We start from the raw sequence: 20,361 nt of genomic DNA, 5'->3' as shown, positions 1-20,361 counted from the left end.
AGCAGTTTTGGAAATGGTCAGACCAGCCAGTCTGGCACCAACAGCCATGCCACGTTCACAGTAGCTTAACTCACCCCTTTCCCCTATTTTGATGCTTTGTTTTTATTCCTTGCTCATGTTTACATGAATTCCTGCCAGGTATTTGCATTAACACACACTTAATAAAGTGGCCAGTGACTGTAAATCGTGTTAACGAAAGGGAGCCAGTTATATTTGTGTAATTTGCAATGCTTACATGTTGGTGCAGATGATCATGTCTAAATGAATTTTTAACACTATAATTTATTTTATATTCAGCTCTAGTGGCCCAGATACTGATTTTACTTATTTTGTGTTTATGTTCTTATTTTTCAGGTGTTTCTAATCATCCACTATCAGCCACTGGTCAATGCCCTTGCAGATGTTATTTTCAACGGAGATCTGTCTGTATTCACCACACCGACAGATATTCACAGCACGCACAAGAGCACGGTAACACACACACACACACACACCCACACACACTTTGACTGTATATGTTAATGTACTGTAAACTGTACTGTACTGTAACAGGTAAAACTGTGAGTGAGTACACCATACAAACAAGAAATTTGCACACTCACACCTACGAAGCAACCGCATGGACACATACACAACACACACACACAGTTGTGTTCCAGAAGTGTGCGTAGGTGGTTATGAGATCGAAGGGTCATGGTTTTCTCCATGATTCACCCACATCAAGGCAACAATATGCAAATTACTTGACTTTTCTTTTTCTTCCCTTTCCATTTTTTGAACACTCCTGATTCCTGTTGTACTCTCTGTCTTCCTGCCACGGCGTTGGATAGCAGCATTCGGTTTCCTTTTACTGCTCCGTGCCCTTTAATTTCCATCTGCATATTCTTGTAATTTCCCTCTTCTTTTCTGCCACCGTTTTAATCTTCCCCTTTCATCACCTAATGTTCCCCATCCAGTTCCCCTCACCTCTCATTTTCTACTCTTGATTCAGTTTCTCTTCCTTCATCTCCCCGCCCCTGCTTCTTACATTTTTTTTTGACCATCTGCTTTTACAGCCAGGTGGGTGTGCCGAGGTAGTGAGCGTTTCTGAGAACCCTTGTGGTTATTCTCTGTGCTGAGTGTGTGTGTCTGTGCGTGCGCGCGCAAGAGCTCTCTGGCTCTTGTAAGAAACGGCCTACCTTTTCAGTGAATATAACTAGAGGCGTGATGTCTTCACAGCTTTGGTGTACCACAACAGGAGGCAGCCAGACCCAAATACGTACCTGCCAGATATTCATTCAAGATCACTTTCCCTGTTTATGTATTTTTCTTTTAAGTAAAATCAAGTAGATTAACAAATCATATTTGTTGTGTTTATCCATGAGTTACTGTTTTCTTTTTTTACCGGGGGGTAATTTATTTATTTTTTTCGTTCCACTAGGCAACACAAATTTGCGTTTGCACATTAATTATTCTTTTTCTGACTGATTGACATTGATAAGATGGATACCGGTGCAGGTTGTGTGATTTACTGGCATTTACCCTGCAGCAGTGTATTTGGCATTTTGTTCTGGTGCATGTAAAAACGCTAATGAGCATATTAGTGCAGCGAACAAGTGTTATGCATGCCACGCATTTGTGTGACATCACCATGGTTAATTGAGGAAGTGCTACTAACTATTCCTAAAGATACCAAGTAGATACTCAGAAGTTGCACGCGTATCTGCTAAATCACATGTACCGTGTTATAGATTGGTTTATTGTAGATAAAACAGCAGACATATGAGGTATGGGCTCTGTTTTTGCACAGGTGGTCAAATGGCACCTCCTGTTCGTCTTTGATGTGGCAGGAAATTAGGTCACATGATGGAACACTGACAGAGCTGGCTCACCTAACCCAGATCTCTTTCCTGGAAGAAGTGTTTTCTCTCTCTTTCTCTCACACTTTTGTAGATGTGTTTACTTGCAAGTGCACCAGTTAGATACATGTTTTTGATATTTGCATGCATGTGGCAGTAATTTTTTTTTTTGCGTAACGTAAGTTCGTGCAGTTCGTTTACTGTGCAGGAAAATTGGGTTTATCTTTTGACCTGCAAATGGCACCCTACTTTCAAGCGGCTGTGTGTGTTTGTAGATATGTCGTGCATGCTCCCTGACCTCCATTAATTTCTCAGCATTGGTTTAGACTGCGAGCGGTTTACCAGAATATAGTCAGCTAGCAGGTGTGACACACACACACGCACACACGCACACACACACACACACACACACACACACACACACACACACACACACACACACACACACACACACACACACACACTGATACTGGTTTGTGGTTTGTCTCTGACAAAATACACACTGTGTTTTTAGCAGTAACTACAATGTAATCCTACCAGTAACACACAGTGTATGTGAGTATTTTTAAAGCATGGAAAAAAACCCTAACAGCTAAGGTTTTCTGAATTTTAAATTAAAAAGCATAAAATAAAATAATAGTGGCAACATGTTTAAGACTTTAATTGTTACAAGAATACCTTTGTGTCATAAGAAATTAATAAAAAAGAAAGGAAAAAATGGAGGAGAAAGGGCCAAAGCGAGGGTTTTAAATGATGTACGGTATATAAATATGCAGCTTTTTGCAGATTCATCCACAATACTTTCACCAGAGGTTGATGCAGAGAAACTGATACTGGGTTTATCCTAGGCACACATTTGAATAGGGAGGATGGTTTCAGACACCTGCTCGTATGTAAGTGCGTGTATGTTTTGACGTGGTCACGTGCTCATGTTTGTGTTTGGTGGTTTGTGTTAGCACAAGAACTTCAGTGAAATCAGGCCACCCAGTTTCAGTGTGAGATGCATATTTTCTTCCTCTCGGTGTAAGAGCAGGTGAATCTTTTCACAAAATGAAACCAGAGAGAAAGGATTATCTTGGAATTCAGTCCTGTTTCACATCATCCCTGAAGCCATTAAAGTGTGTGTTTTGTTTAGTTTTATAGCCACTACCATCATTATTGTAATTCCTTAATAATCTGATAATTACTCACTAAATTAATTGCTAAATCAGAGGATGAATGAAATATATCAGTTCCTTTTACGATGTTCCGTAGTTCCTGTTTTTGCAATGAGTTGTTGAAATAGTGGTTGCTCATTTGCAAGTGCACAGTTAGTATACGTACAAGTAGTCCCCATGAGCCCCTCTTACTTGATACTGAAATCTTTTTTTATTTGCAAGGGGAGCCAATCAGAGGACCGATGGCTTAAAGGAAAAAGTAAGGAAGCCAAATGGCTTGTTTCAAACAGTGAGGGATTGCACCAAGGTTTGATAAAAGATTAGGAAGGATGCTGTTTCAACTTAATCCTGCTAAGCTTCTCTGGTAGAACATAAAGCTGAAAATACATGGATCAACGTGGATCTCAGAAGATACCTCGTCATCATTTTCTTATCATTTCTAAAAGAGAAAAAGTGCTGATAACAGTAGTTGCTCATTAAATATCAATCAGTCAGTTAATAGATTAATTTGCTAATTATTGGCTTCGTACGCTAATCAACCACAAATTTAAGCTGTTTATAAAACCCTAAAACAGCTCTGACCTATAAGGACATGGTGTGCAGAAATGTTAACACGGGTAACACATGTCGACGTTACATCAACATGAATATGAGACATTGTTTTCCACTCTTAACGTAGCTGTTTGGTCCGCTGTTTGTTTAACTGTAATCTTACCTGAAGTCATAACTCCGTCAGACTAGACTATTAGTGCTGTATGTAGAAAATGAACTAGAGGATCATCAAGTTTTGAAATGACTGCTTTATGATTACTTGCAGTCTCTGAAACGTCCGGGAGTTTCATATTCATGTGCAGCAGTAAGGAGTTTGTGATTAAACTGTGCAACAGGAAGATTGTCACAATTACACATGTTATACTTACTGTAAGCGACAGCCCTGACAGCACTGCTCAGCATTTTTTTTTTTATCATTTACCAGTTGTTTCCTGTGGGATTGTGTGCATGTGCGTTTTGGTGTCGGTTTGGGGGCTGTATGTGGAAAGTGGGTTTCTCAAAGTTCGAGTATGGCCACACAGAAGGGCCTCAAAGTGTGTGTTTTTGTGTGTGTGATAGAGAGGAACTAGTCCAAAAATGTATGAAGTGGGAAGTGGCTTTTTGATTAACATCAGTGTACGTTTACTGTAAGACTTTGTAATTAGTGTGACAATAAATAGACACACGTAAGAGTATATATAGATAGAATTAAATACGCAATTTCTGCAAATACTTGTGTTCATGTGTTAATTTTTTTTGGGGGGCTTATCTCATTTCCTGTTACCACCTGACAGATTTCCTTTGTTGTTTCTCTTGTTTGGACCACTGCCTATCTTTTGCCCTGCCAAAAAGACTTAAATACATGATATCTAGTTTACATAACTGATTTTAATTGCTCTGCAAGTAGGGCTGTTCGATATAACGATATATATCGGATGACGATATAAAAACGTCCATCGTTTCATTTTACGCTATCGTTTGTTTTGTGGTGTCGCAAAATAAACTGTTTACGGCAATATTTTTTCATCGTTTTGATGGTCACTGTAGTGGCTATATTAATTTCTTAAAGTTCTCTCTTTCTCTTATATTTAATATAACCACACTACGGACGGACAAGCGCCTGTTTTTATGCGTTGTGGTTAGCAACAACGACAGTAACAGCATCGCGTGTCCGCTTGTTTATGTTCCACATAAACCTTTCACAATAAAGCTCAAGATCCTGTTGAGACTTTTCAAAATAAACTGTATCACGTGAAAGAGCAGATTATTTACGGATGAGAATTTAAAAAAAAGCCGTCAGGTGCTAAAAAATAAACCTTAGACTCAAACGTTAGAACAGGCTTTTCCCTGCAGCGTGTAATAAATACTCACAAAGAAAATGGCGGCTGTTACAACTTATGTCTAAAAATGTGTAGTTTCATGCAACGGTTAAGACACTCGACTCCAGCTACACAACGCGCAGCTAGAAACACTTCCTGCAAGTCGAGCTGCCCGAGATTCACAGAATTTACAGAAAATGTTACATTTTTGTGATTTATATCGTTATCGGACGATAGATGTCTTATATCTGGATATGAGATTTTGGTCATATCGCACAGCCCTACCTGCAAGGCTTTCTCTTTGTGCACCTCTGGGCTGCTTTCTGTGCCTCTGCTGTTTTAGATGGAAGCCCTGTTGTGAACACAAGTGCAAGTGTTCAGAGTCAAATTTCTGTTTTGCAGAAGTTTGAAGTCTACATACTTGACATGCATATCAGCAGTCATCATTGCTGGGTCTCTAGCTTAGAACCCAGAGAGCAAACAGCAGCTTTGAGCATAGGAGTCAAGAATTTATGAGTCTAAAGATGTTCGGTCAGGTGAGGAGTGCAGTTGGGAACATTTTCAACAGCTCACACGGTTATGCATAGAGTCAGACTGCTGACTCGGAGTAATAACTACTGACTACTCTGATATCCTGAAGCATCTGAAAGAAATGACTCAAACTTTGTTACAAGCCATCAAAACATTTTACCCCAATCGCATTGCATTTAAAGTGCAAGAATTTTTAAGCTGCACCAATGGAATCTTCTCTCAACACCAGCTGTGGTCCTCTGATTTGAGCTTGAGTTTCTTTTTCTTTTCCAAAAGGAAACTCTTGAGGCTCTCTGTTTTGAAACAGTGGAGAAGTTCAGGCTTGCATTGCAGATACACATGTGAAACTTGTCAGAACTGGACTTCCACAGGTTGTTTTAAAAATAGCATCAGCACTGAAAACAGCCTAGAGGTGCACAGTGAGGCAACCTTAAAAATTTGATCGACCACAAATCAGAACATCAGGAATTCCTTTGGCTTTTTATGGAAAAGTTTTGTATCGGTCTTTTGGATTGCAGCTCGTACATTTGTGATGTTATGTTTAAAACAGTTTTGAAGGTTATGTGCTGTTGACTAAAATAATAACTGAGTGATCCACAGGTGATATATTCCTTTTCTCCTCATGCCTCTGTCCTGTTTTGCTTCTATCCACCAGGCAAGTGCGGGAGGTATGCGCCGCTTCATCAAGCCTCCGGAGTCTCTGGAGCGCTCACTGGAGCTGTCCCGCCATCGTGGCCGCAAAAGAACACAGAAGAGGCCAAACTACAAGAACCTGGGCGAGGAGGAAGATGATGAAAGGGCTGGGGGCGGAAGCAGCAGTGCAGGAGGAGGACTAGAAGAGGGCTGGGATGATGACAGTGGCAGAGGAGGAGAGAGGGAAAAGGGAAAAGGTACAGAGGGAATAGGAGCAGGTGGGAGTTCTAAGGGAAGCAGAGCGAGTGGTGAGACGGCGGAAGGTGAGTGTGTGTCTCGTTGGACACAGCAGTACAGGACTGTGTTTGTGAGTGTTTCTTCACCGCCATAAATCCAATGTGGTCTCCCATGCACTCTGATTATCCTTAAGAGAAAAGAGAGAGAACTCTTTAAAGAAAGAACACCTGACATTTTTCACTGGAAATGTGGTGGCTTTGCTGCTTTTCATTTGCAGCTACAAGTAAATGCTTAAATGTGATCTCCATGCTTTTGCAGCTGTGTTTAAATTTATATTATACAACCTCATCATTTTTTTTTTCAGGAAATAAAAGATTCCTGGCAAAAGTAACAAGAGTAAAAAACAGGCAACGCTGCACAATCAGAACAGAAACCCTCTCTTTAGCTTGTTTTAAGATGAGGACTCCCTCTTTTTGCTGCATCCTCTTCTTGGCACCATTTAATTTCCCCATGATTATCATGGCTACCACTGATCTTGTGCTGAGCACAATCCATGTAGCAGTATCGGTTCCCACAGCGATACACCATCCATCCTGTGCTCCTCATCTCTCCGCCTGTCTCTCACTCCTGCTCTCTCTGTGTGTGTGTGTGTGTGTGTGTGTCTATATTAAAATGTGACCATTTCACGCATCTGAAATGATTTATTTTTTATGCTTTGACTTATACTGAGGCATTAACAGCTTCAACCTTTTTTTTTTCTTTACTCATTTTTTTAAAAGCACAAATGTGGTCATGGGCTGCAGGGGAAGATGGTTTCAGAATGACATGAGTACCATTTAGGATGGAACAAAGACACCTACCACTGTTAACAGACTGATAAAACAAGTGATAAAACTACCAACATTTTAAAGAATAAGTTTAAAAATAGACCTGTTTTTCTTCATAATAGATTTAAATATTCCTTTGTCTATTGATGTGTTACTATTAATTAGTAATTTTAACCTGCTTGCTCTAAATACTGTGAGGAACACATGTGAGGTTTCCTGGCAGCTTTAGTACGTTTTAAGACCTTCACACTTCAGTTGGTCCATACGTTTTAGAGCCTCTTTGTTTCGTGTCTGTAAGTGTGCTAAATTTGTGATGTGAATGTGAATGATACTCTGTGAGGTAGGTGGTTCTCCAAATATGTGGAGATTTATGTAGTAAGTATGTAGCTCGCGGTGTGTGTATCTGTGCAGAGATAGAAATGGTGGTGATGGAGAAGTGTAAGGTGCCAGAGCTGACAGAGCAGAACATCACTGATGAGGAGAAGACAGCTGCAGCTACTCGCACACACACACAGAGGAGCAGGTACATGCGCGCACACACACACACACAAACATACGTGAGCGCAGTGCGATGTAAACCTCATCTAAAAGTCTAAAGAATTGAAAATGGGAAAGACAGAATTGTTAACTGAAGCTGTGTTCTCTTTGTCTATTTCTCGCTCCCTGCAGGCCGTTCTTAGACATGGTGTACAGTGCCCTTGACTGCACCAGTGACGACTACCACGCGCTGTTTGTCCTCTGCCTGCTTTACGCTGTCTCACACAGCAAAGGTAAGCAAAAGCTCACTGTTAACATCATCTGTCCACAGCACTTCCAAGGAGGTTTTGTCATACCCAGATATTCCTTTGCAGGCTTGTGATGTTTACTTTGTAATAAGATGGTTTTTATCTTGCTCTATAGGTTCTAGGAGTCATAATTTAACTCTCTACAATTGTTGTCATCTGGTAATTCTTAATGAAATTAATTAAAGACTGACATTCTTAGATTTCACATTGTATGAAAAAACCCTTTCCATGTAACTTTTATCACTTCTACAGAATCTACAGCTGCATAGTTTCTTATTTAGAGCCTCTTAATCACCTCCCTTCTCATCTCCTCCTGCCTTTTCCTGGCATAAACCTTTTGACATGTAATAATAAGGCTTTTGTCTCTCTATTTAAGTAAATTAATAATGAGTAACAAAGAAAATTATTGACCTCTGTTTGCTCCAAGGGCTGTATGATTGTTCTCTTTAAAATACATGTAGATTCATTTGTTTGTATACAGCAAATGGTAAATGGACTGGTTCTTATATAGTGCTTTTCTACTCTACCTGAGCACTCAGTGTTACACAGCACTGTGCAAAGGTCTTGGAAATAGGTGCAGTGATTTATTGAAACATGTGAAGGCATACAAGGAAATGCAGTACATGAAGCAAAAAGTTTGTGTTGTAACCAGCTTGAGAGTCAGTGTCTGGTATGTCCACTGTTATTCTTCATCGCAGCCTGAACTTTCTCAGGCAACTTTCTTCTGATTTCTTTAAGTAGTCTTTAGGAATACTTCTCCAGGTTTCTTGAAGGACATTCAGAGCTCTTCTTTAGATATTGGCTGCCTTTTGTTTGGTTTTTTTGCCAAGGTAATCTCACACTGCTTCAGTAATGTTGACGTCTGGGGAGGCCAATCCATGACTGATAGTGATCCACTGTGTGTATTTCTATCCAGATATGCTTTCACTGCATTGGCAGTGTGTTTGAGATCGATGTTAGGTGGAAAAATCTATACTTTTAGTATTGCATGGTGGATCAAAATCCATAAATTTTGACCAGATTTGCAACACCAGTTGGAAAAATGACACCTAAAAACTAGAACTGAGTCTCCACACTGTTTTACAGATGGCTGCAAACCTTTGTACCTCTCTCCTGAAGACCTCTGTAGATCCTGACAACAATTTGAACCAGAAATTTAAAATTTGCATTCATCACTCCATCAGACCTGTTGCCACGGATTTCTGGTCCAGTTCTTTTGTAATTTAGCATACTTCAGTCTTTTCAGCATTTTTCCTTATGAATGGCTTCTTGACAAGTCACCTTTCCACTGAGACTATTTCATATAAGGATTCAGTTTTATTTCATAAAACATGCAGTTTCTTCTCTTGTAGAATAGAATTAAATGCCTTTTCACTATACAGATGTCCCCCACTTCTTCAGTTTCTTCACAGTTTTTAAGAACACACTCCACATTTTTGGTAAACAGGTCTTTAGGAATCAGCGTCTTGGTGCAAAAATACTCTTTACTGCCTGTCAAACTGTTATCTTTTCATTCAGCTAAATACATGGGATTAAATGATGTGTTTCTGCAACGGGCTGCTAGTAACAAAGTGCCTAAAGATACAATTTAAAATTGGTTCTTTGCTAGTTTGTCTGTTATTTGTGGACACAGCAGTGGTTTATCTTGTGAGTTAGGTTCCTTTATTATGATTACACCTCAGTTTTGACTTCATAAATAATTTTAGGTTCTAAGTAATGTCCGTGTCATCCTTCAGCTGAAAAAACCTAAATGAGGTGGAGTGGTGTCGCAGCTGTTTAGGAAGTAAAACTCTACGGCTTACAGTGTTTTGCCTTCCATCTGTGCTGCTGACGAACCAATTAAACATATTACATACGGTAGATTCCCAGAATAAAGACGAGTCAAGATGACGGCCTTATTGTTCGTGGCTCAGAATTAGCATTTTCTTTTACTTTGTTTTTCTGTTTAATTTGTTTGTAGGTATCAACCTTGATCTTCTGGAGCGTCTGCAGTTGCCAGTTCCAGACCAGGAGAGGAGTTCTTACAGCGTGGTCCTCGTAGAAAGACTTATTAGAGTTATGAGCCAAGCTGCACTGCCAGGTAACGCACACACACTTCCACATTTGGTGTGGTGTTTCATACCTTTAAAAAAGAAAAAAAGTACCTTCTTTTTTTCTTTTCTTTTGATGTTCATTTTATTTGCATATTGCTAAGCTGAACATATAGTGTATGCACTGGCACACTGAGCAAAAACATTTGTTACGAGAATTTCTAACCCAGCAAATGCAAATGAGGTAGAAATTTTAGCTGTTAAAGCTCACAAACCATGTATAGACATTTTGCATGATATGATGCATGTGATGCATTTCTTAGATTTTTTACCTAAAAGGAAACAATGTGTTATATTTGATACTTATTTATGCATTTCTCTTACTTGTGTGCAGATGGTAAAGTGCGTCTAGCTACTCTTGAGCTGAGCTGCCTTTTGTTAAAGCAGTCTGTGTTGTCTGGGAGCAACTGTATTATCAAAGACATTCATCTGGCCTGCCTGGAGGTACATCACACCCAAGCATGCTCCCGTGACATTTCAACAGTCCTGTTAGCAGACTTTATGACTCTCACAAACTGCTTGAGGGAACACGGGACCTCAGCAGGAAGTGAAATGCTGAAAATTGTGTCATCCATAGGAGTGAAACAACCCTTTTCCATGTAATTGTGTCACTTCTGTAGAATTCACAGCTGCAAGGCTTCTTGGTTAGAGCCACTTAGTGACTGATGATATTTTTACAGACCTCCCATCTGCCCCCCGTTTAAACACTGACATCCATTTTTTTCTGCAGCCCACAGTTTTACATATCTGGGTTTTGTTTTTTTGTGATCATCCTTCTGGGAAGTTATATTTCCTTTTCTGTCACTTCATGGTAAATACTCCCTTTGTTTTTTGCTTTTTTGCACGCACATAAAGTTCTAGGAAGAAATTGCACAGCTGTCAATGAGTTCCTTTTCCTTTTACAAAATTCACAATTTTAAACTGAAACCTTATCTTGGTCATTTTAAAAGCTTTTATTTTTCGCAGCGGGTTTGGTGAAACTAACTGTTTTTTTGGTATCGGTTAAACATCACTTGGGGGGTTTCTGCTTGGAGAATTTCCCACCTCTGACACAGTTTAATAGTAATGAAGACACACCTTTTTTTTTGGGGGGGGGGGGGGGGGGGGGGTCCAGGCTGTTTAAGCTTAAATGGTTATGTTGACGGTTTAAGTGCTCATTATGAGCATTATTAGCCAAACAAGCAGGCTTTGGACTGCTATAAACTCTCACTTTCCAAGACTGGCTTTCCTGTTAAATTTGTACAAAAGATTATCCTTTATACGGGCATTTTGGGCATCAGCTCACAGGAGCACAGCAACCCTACCACATGCTGCACGTCAAGCCTCCTGTTTGCTTAATTTAGGTCTAACGGCTAATATCACACAGATGGTGATCTGACCATGGCTATAATTCATCCTACCCTAATTCAGGGTCTAAGGGGAGCTGGAGCCTATCCCTGGACAAGTCCCCAGTCTGTTGCAGGGCTAACACATAGAGAGAGACATCCATTCACATTCACACCTACAGTCTATTTAGGATTATTAATTTACCAAACACTATGCTTGTCTTTAGACTTTGAGAGGAATCCAGAGAGGATTCTTGCAGGAGAGAAACAACACAGAAAGACTTCAGATTAGATTCAAACTTAGGACCTTTTTGCTGTGAGCTGGCAGTGCTAACCGCTGCACCGCCATATGGCCCATATAATCTAAAACTTACATTTTAAACTCATTGGAAGAGCTTATAATCATCCATAATCAACCATTTTACTAACTTTCAGATCATTACTTTCATCACAGCAGCATTTAAAATGCACACAAGCATTGACGTTACAGTTGAATTACTAGAGGTGAGAATCACCATACATCCCACGATATGATATTATCACAATACTTAACGCATGATACGATATTATTGCAATTTTTAAAAATATTTTGCGATATTCAGATTCTGTACATAAAGGTAAACTTTATCAATATTCATTTTATCTAATAAAGTCTTGCACTCAGTCTTTCTCTCATTTCAGTCAGTTATATTGTTGACAAACTGAACGGTTTGTATTACAGTCTAGTCCAACTTAACTGAATGCAACCATCTGGTACAATTATAGCTATTTTGAACTATGAAATTTGTGAAAACTATGCAGCCCATTCAGCAACTGAAGAATTTGAAAGTAAATTAAAACAAAATATAATTTTACATTAAATAAAAAAGTTTTAAACTTAATTAAAATAAAACATGTCTTAAATGAAAATAAGTAAACTGTCATGTTTATTGCTGCCATAAAAAAAGTTAAACACATTTGGACAGTGAAGGAATGTCAGGATTCTTGCTCAGAAAAAGGAAGTCAGAGCATGTTCCAGTCCACAAAAACTTTTTTTTGTAACAAAATATCGATTTCTGCTGTCCCTGTATCGATACATTATTAGCAAACAAAATATCACGATACTACACAGTATCGATTTTTTCCCCCACCCCTATGAATTACACTTACAGATTCCTGTGAATGTAATTCACTAGTGGGTTTTTTTAAGTATTGTTGACATGTCTGTCTTTCTCAGGAACAGCAGTCAGTAACACAGTTTTTGCCTTTACAAGTAAAGTAAGCTGCTGGATAAGTGGTGCTCACTGAGACTATATCTTATCAATGTCCATAGAACAACTTATCTGGAAAATTCCATTGCAGATTTGACATTTTATTATACTGCGTTATTTTCCAGTAATGGCAATAGCAGAATTATTTAGAGGAATTGAGCCATGTTATGGGAAATACACTTATTGGCTTTGAAAAATTTGATATGAGGTATGATAGGTCTTTCTGTTACCAGCTAGCTGAGAGACAATACATAGTTAGATGAAGAGGGGGAAAAGAAAAAAAAGATTTGCAATTTGTTTTTTAGTGTTTTTGTGCAGATGAAACCACAGATATCTGACACAGATACGGACTTGAGCTTCTAGTAGAGGAAAAACTGCTTTCGGTTGAAGCACAAAATATAATGCAAATCCTTTACAGTTTTATCTCACCCTGTATCCTCCACTGTTATCTGTACTGTGCTTTTTGCATGCTACATGTTTATTTGTGAGTCTTTGTATGTGTTTGTGAGTCTGTCTGTGTGTGTGAGATACCCGAATGACTGTTCAGACTGTCATGTTTGTGCTTGCAGGGTGCCAGAGAGGAGAGTCTGCATTTACTGCGACAGTTCTACAAGGCGAGTACATAATAACACAGATTCACTCATTCATATGCTAACCTACAAAAATAAGAGCCTTGCTTTTATGTCTCACCTGCCCCCACATTGAATTGTATATCAACATGAAAAAAGTGTAAAGAACTTGCACGGCGATTAACATTGACATTAGCGTTAAACATTTAAGTGTTTAATGTTGCAACGAGAGATTTTTGGCACTCGTACAATGTAAAGTTTGTTGTTCTACCAGACAGACAAGGATAATTTACAAGGAGTCTAAATAGGAAGTTTAAAAAAAAGTCTGGTTTTAAATCCAGTCCTTCTTGAATAGTCTCTGAACTGAAGTTCAATCAGCACCTGCCGGTAAATTCTGGTTTGTCTGACAGTGAAACTTTACAAATGAAACTAAAACCTTCTGGAGATAAGACTTTATTGTAGGTGCATGAGACACTGACAATAACTGGAGCCATTTCTCTGAAGGTACTGTATAGGAGACAAAACTGAAAGTGTTTTCCATACCCTATATGTCATAGTTGCATGCTTAAATAGCCGGTAGCTGGCTTTCTGTTTCATTTTGATAATTTGAATATCAGTTTTGGCATCAGTCATGATTCTGTTATTTGCGACATTTGGGAAAACGTTGAAGAGAAGTGACTGAAAATAATACCAAAAAATGTTTAAATCTGGTGACTAAACAAAGGAAAACCACTCAGAAATGTTTAATGCTGGTTTTTTGTTCATTTGGAGGTTTTGCCTTCACAGAGAAAAAATTTATTGGTGCAATTACAAGGTCAGAGCGGAAATTTTTATGGTTCTGTGAGTTTGAACAGGGTTTTCTGATGAACCACAAAAAAACAAACCAAAAGAAAAACAAAATTGTAGTTAAATACTTTAACATGTCCAGTGGACATAGACAAATTTGAAGAGATTAATTTATTTGGACAAGAGGATATTTGATCATCTTTAAAACAGTGCTATATAAAATTTAGTGTATTTAAACAAAAACTAAAGGGGGAAGCCATTTGTTCAAAGAGCAAAAACTTCAGCAGTGCTATAATATTCTTCTGGAGGAAAAATGAGTACACCATTGGCCTTAGAAACTGGAAACTCAGCCCACTTTATTAATGACTGACATAGTCTTTCATTTGAAATGTGATTTAGGTTTTCTCTCATATGGCCTTCCTGTTTGTACTCCCCCCCCCCCCCCCCCCCCCCCCCCCCACAGCTTTTCAGTGAGATTCTGATTTTGTGTGTTTACTGCCCTAAGGCATTGTAAAAAAGAGGAACAAATCATTTTTGTGACTGGTTGCTAGTAACAAAGCGCCTAAAGATAAATATTAAAATTGGTTCTTCATGTGGACACAACACTGGGGCATAGCTTGAGTTAGGTGTTTTTTTTTTAATTCTTGAATGATTCATTGGTCCGTGTTAAGTGGTTAATCAAAAAAAGATTCTGAAAATGATCAGATACTGGCTTTGAAAGACCTTTTAGAAAGGCACATAATATGAGTAAATAAAAACTGACAAGAAAACTATGCGCGTGGACACAAAAAGTAAAGAACAAACAGTCAGCTCAAGAGTTTTCCACACTTTTATTTGCAATCATAGACACTTGGTAAATAAAGCTGAAGCAATAAAATCAGTTAAGCTGGCAGTATACTGATAATTTAATATCAATATTCCATGGATCACACTACGGTTTTGACTTGAAAATCAATTTTAGGTCCGTTAAAGTCATGTCTGTGTCATCCTTCAGCTAAAAAAAGTAACAGAAAATAACACATTTGAGTGTTTTGCTTTCTGTCTGTGCTGCTAATTAACCAAGTTAATGCTAAGTATGTTAAAAGACAATACCTTCAACCTACACAGGTCTTTGTGTTTTTACCCTTCAGCTGTTAAAGGCTGGTAGGCTATTGTTGTCACCCCGCTGGATGAGCCGACGTGGACACCCGCTTTTGTGAATGTGATAAATCAAGAATGAGACGACTGATTTTGAAATTGATACCATCGGTGCATCTACTTAAAATCTCAGACAAGTTCGAATCTCAGTGTCCTCAACCTTAAGGTCAAAGTCAAAGGTCAAGTCTTCTGACAGTCTTGAAATGCAGTAACTCCAGAAGGATTTTCACATTTATACCATTCATGTGTCTACTTAGAGACTGATTGGTAGCACTGGCACCTGCCAGTATTTTTATTTTTTGTGGCAAGCACAGGAAGTTTAATTTAATACAATTACTAATTTATATTATATAATACTTTTATATAATTTAATATAATTGCCATTGCCATTTAGATCTGACCTTTACTTAATTTCTTTTTGAGAAATTCATCGGTTGTTTGGCTAATGTGTTTTGGATCATTATTCAGCTGAAAAGTCTGCTTCTGTTTGAACATCACTTTCAGATCAATGATCTTAAATCTTAGAGCTTTCTGTATCGATCTAGAAGGTCGGTAGTTGATCTTTCGGCTCCTTCAGTCTGCATGTCAAAGTGTCTTTGGGCAAGATACTGAACCCAGAGTTGCCCCTGATGTATCCACTGGAGTGTGCCTGTGTGAATGTTACGTTAAAAACACCTGGGCATAGGAAAAAAGCACTGTCTGTCCGTGTCTCTGTTTATAGTACATTATGCCAAAAGACCTGCCTTTCAGTTGTTTGACAAATTGTTCTTTTTGGGCAGGAAACAGCTTGCTTTCTACAAAGTGAGGTTTTTTTTTTAGTGCATATTAATTTCAGTTTTTAAAATCTCAATTTATTTTGATTATATCACTATTAATATACACTGTTTGAAAGAGAAGATGGTGGTGTGTTTGAACACGTCAGAAAAGTCACCAGTTCTTTTCTACGTCTGCCAATTCTGAATGTACTTTACACTGAAGAAGAACACCTTGTTCTTATTAAACTGTCATAGAGAAACTCTTTGCATAGGCAGGTAATGCAAATGTGTCAAAAGGTAAAGGTGTCAAACAGAAACCGAAACCATATCAAATGTCTCAAAAAAGGTCCTCGTGAACTCTGTAGATCGTAAACATGTGTCGGTGTCTTGTTTCTTTCTGGCCTGGATATCCTGTTTAATATTACACCTTAATTTTTTTGATGGGAATTGACAGATGAGATGGACGTGTGCCCTGTGCTCTTAATAGCATGTTTATTATGACAGGGCATGCATAAGCTTGTTATATTAGCTTGGGAACAGTACTTTCTGTTTCTTGTGTGCAACAGTAGAAGAATGTCATTACACTGTTGAAACCTTATCTACCTTATCTTGGTCAGTTGACCGTGGACCCAAATAAACCAAGCACAGGATTATATATAAAAGTGTTACTTAACATGTATCTATGGGAAAATGTGCACTTGCATATGCTGTTTGTTTTTTTTCACACTCTGCATGCACAGACTTGCACCCACAAAAAAAAATCCCCAGAAAGCCTTTCACCCAAAATGGTTTTCTTTAATACTGAATGTATTTATTTTCTGCCCCCGTTTTCTCTTGTTTTTAAACTTCTTTTCAATGTCACTTTCAACACAGGGCGAAGAAATCTTTCTGGACATGTTTGAGGACGAATACAGGAGCATGACGGTGGGTTAGGTTTAATATTTGCTTTGCTCCCCTCCCTGTTCAAAATGAAACATCAGCCCGACTTTGCAAGCACATTTCTCTTTCTGCTATTAGGTCTGGGTGTTCTCATACAATGTCGTCTCTATGTTGCAGAGTAAGCCACTGAATGTGGAGTATCTAATGATGGATGCCTCAATACTGCTGCCACCCACTGGCACTCCTCTGACCGGTATTGACTTTGTAAAGAGACTTCCTTGTGGAGACGTGGAGAAGACACGCAGGGTGCGTCCGCTCACACACACAAGCTCAGTGACAGTTTCCTGGAGAAATCTATTGTTGTAGCTCATGCTGGCTGTTCTTGGTACTCTTCCAGAAATCTTAGTCCTCACAAATAAGAAGCAGACAGGCAAAAGAAAATCCACTCACACACCCAAGTTCAGTGGACATACATAGACAATCAGGACTTGTAGTTGAGTTTTTCTTGAAGGGTTGTGGCACATCGAAGCAAACCAGTGAAATAATTTTCACTTAGAAGAATTTTAGAAAAGGTTTGGAGGTTTTTTTGTGATCAAAGGTTTGCATCCGTCATCTAAAAAACTCTTATTAGGATTTTTAGAGGAGCACTGTTGGGTGTTTATTCTTATCCTGTGTTTAAAACTGCCAGTTTTAGACAGAAGGTTTATTGTAGCATGCAATTTCTCTGTATGTGTTTGTGCCTGTTTGTTTATGAGTGGGCCTTCTCTTCTCTTCAGGCGATTCGGGTTTTCTTCATGTTGCGGTCCTTATCACTTCAGCTTCAAGGAGAACCCGAGACACAGCTCCCTCTGACCAGACCTGAAGATCTGATCAAGACAGACGATGTCTTAGACCTCAGTAAGACGCACACAGAGACACAAAGGCATACTCATTGTACACTGTGTAATACCAGACCACAAGCTACAGCTGCTGTGCAGATTTATTCCCATGCTTACAACAGGATAAAAGAATAACGACACGAGATTGTCACATTTCTTCTCTCACCCTCTTTCTCTCACTCACGCTCTTCACCCAGTAGGTAACAGCACAGATGCAACACACTACTGTGGGTAAATGCACATACAAGCACTCGCAACCACAGCAACACAGAGACGAGCTTGAGGAACAATCACAAACACCTGTGCACAGAGGTTCATCTTACACAGAGATAACCTGAACCGTCTTCTCATATTGTGCACAGGTGTGTAGTTGTTACATGCAGACGTAATAGAAACTTACACGTGGTTAGCTCTGCTCTGCTGTTGAGGATCGCAAGTATAACTGCAGAGTAATGCGAGCGAGAGTGATGACAGTGTCTCACGCGGCAAATGTTCAAACTGTGCAAATCCATACTTAAGAATTTCTTGTGTACGTGTTTCTGTATGCATCTGTGGCTCTTTTTTTTTTCTTCTTTTTTTTTTTTTTTTGCAAGGTTTTCTGAGTACAGGTGTCAACCTCATAGCAAACCACTTCTCGATGCAAGTCCGCTTTCTACCAACAACAACATAAGTGTGTGTGCGTGTGCACATGCAGCTGCATTAAAAACATTGCATTTCAAGAAATGGAGTATTGCAGAATCTGTATTCTTTAGCTGGTACAGGTTTTGTATCTAAACAGAATATGAAAACCAAACATCTGAAAACAGTTCGAGAGAGACTAAGCGCACCTTTAGAGAAGTAACAATCTGCACAGTCACAACAACAGCTTGCAGTATAAACACGTCATGAAATCTTTATGAAGATCAGAGTTATTCCAAAAGCAATACACAGATTTGCTAAACACTAAATCATCAGCATAGCTTCTTAAGCAGCATGTGCAAAAGCCATTAATACTTTGAATGTTAGAAAAGGCCAAATGACACAATACTGTTTCTGAGCCAGGACAAAGGCAAATCCATTTCTTATCATTAAACCAATATCAGTTGCATGCAGTTGCCATGTCTTTATTAGAAACCCTTACAAATTAACACATTCCAGTAAAGACGCCAGACTGAAACTCCCTAAACCATACAGAAAGGATAAAATGAGTCAGTAAAAGCAGACTTTACTACAATCATAGCAGCAAAATTATATTAAGGGCAAACATAACATAATAAATGTATTTAAAAACTTGATATAAAGTTGTATTTGCTTGATTTCTTTCCATTTTTATATTTTTATTCATCAATAAGTAGTTTTTTTATTTTTATTTTGTTTATGTAGTCATGTGTAGTTCCCCAAACATGAGCATTTCTGCATATCTGCTCTATTATGCAAATTCTGGGGCTTTTATTCAGGTTGTCTATCACAGAGTCGGCTTTACTGCTGTCGTTGATTAAGACAATCAAGACGTCTTATTATCTGTAATGATAATTTTCTGATATTGCACAGGCGTGTATTTGGTTTTTTTACATTGTGTTTCTTAATCGCCTTAAAAAGATAGTACCAATAATCGACTTCTTAGAATTACCACGGAAAGGGGGAGGGCTTAATAAATTCCACCGGGGTTGTTACCTTAGTATTGGTGAGCTGCGGCCTTTATAGTTTTATCATTTCATCTGTTGAGTCAGCTGCACCGTCGGTGCTTGGAAACCACGTTGATGTAAACCTGTGGCCTTATGGATGGAACAAACCAGTGTCTCAGCAATTTGTCTTTTTTTTCTCTTTGTTTTTTTTAACTTGCCTTCAGTCAGTGTCACAGTTGTGCTGCAGTTGGCTTATGTTAAGTGATCTCTTTATCTTGTGATTGTGTGAACAAGCTATAAGTGAAAGATGTCTCTTCACGCTCGTCTTTTGGGAAGCCGGGCTGATGCCTCAAACACACTCGTGACAAATAGATGGCAATACAGCTATTGAAACCAAATGGCTCCCTTTAGCTTTTGCTTTCAAGTCTAATTCAGTGGTTGAAACCACGAATGTTTTGATGATTCCAAATGCCAGTCAAGAGTCTGTGGCAGATTAAGGTAAAGATAGCCTTTAACAGAGCCTTGATCATATCAGGTTTGACTTGATTCCCAGTAGTTTTATGCCTCTTGATTTTCTGTCATATATCTTACTCTAGTATGGTTTAAAAGATTTTCCTGTGTTTGCTTTGTCTTTAAAGCAAGGTGGTTGACTAAGAACACAACTTCTCAGAGTAATAATGCAGGGTGGAGGGTTTTTCCTGTATACGGGGGATTTAAACCTGCCACCTTCCACCCACAAAATTCTTTTTCTGACCATTAGGCTGCCTCCGCCTCCATTCATAACATTTTTTTTACTAACTCTTAAATTACACAGCATATATGTATTTTAGTATATATATTCTCTGGAGGAATAAATCTGTGGTTGTATAGTCACACACACAGTGGAAGTGTGACATTTTCATTCATGAACATTGCCTAAAATGTAGGGTGTGTGTGTTGGATCCTTTATGTTTTCTTAATTAGCCCCCTAAGGGCTGACAAACTTTATTATATTGAACAATGGATAATGGAGGAAAAAAGCTTCCTGATTGGGCCACATTTTTGGTGAATTTCAAAGCACACCCTGTGTTGCAGAGTGGGAGAGTATATAATTGTGCTTTATTGTAAGGCCACAAATATTCAGTTGCATGTGCATGGAGTTGTTTTAACCTTGATAAATGTCTGCGCTCTACTATTGCCTTTAGAGTTCACGTGGGCTGTGTTTACATGGAGCTTAATGTTTATTATCCC

General features: G+C 38.7%; 1 protein-coding gene across 2 annotated transcripts in view; it reads left to right on the top strand.

The window, feature by feature from the left end:
- Window positions 1-20,361, top strand: part of clec16a (C-type lectin domain containing 16A) — a 51,696-nt gene that overhangs the window by 14,598 nt on the left and 16,737 nt on the right. Inside the window, exons 9-18 of one of the 2 annotated variants that reach the window (XM_087839669.1) lie at window positions 355-471; window positions 6,032-6,266; window positions 7,485-7,596; window positions 7,743-7,843; window positions 9,819-9,938; window positions 10,283-10,392; window positions 13,093-13,137; window positions 16,644-16,694; window positions 16,827-16,955; window positions 17,426-17,546. In XM_087839669.1, coding sequence (XP_087695795.1) covers window positions 355-471; window positions 6,032-6,266; window positions 7,485-7,596; window positions 7,743-7,843; window positions 9,819-9,938; window positions 10,283-10,392; window positions 13,093-13,137; window positions 16,644-16,694; window positions 16,827-16,955; window positions 17,426-17,546 — 1,141 coding nt within the window. Of the gene's footprint in view, window positions 1-354; window positions 472-6,031; window positions 6,333-7,484; window positions 7,597-7,742; window positions 7,844-9,818; window positions 9,939-10,282; window positions 10,393-13,092; window positions 13,138-16,643; window positions 16,695-16,826; window positions 16,956-17,425; window positions 17,547-20,361 lie in introns of both variants that reach the window. The other variant, XM_087839668.1, reaches the window with a different exon arrangement.

This window comes from Neolamprologus brichardi, chromosome 4 (assembly GCF_056152115.1).
Source record: "Neolamprologus brichardi isolate AB-2024 chromosome 4, ASM5615211v1, whole genome shotgun sequence".
Taxonomy (NCBI): Eukaryota; Metazoa; Chordata; class Actinopteri; order Cichliformes; family Cichlidae; genus Neolamprologus; species Neolamprologus brichardi.
Note: the sequence above shows the minus strand (reverse complement) of the source record. Positions and strands in the feature narration are given on the sequence as shown.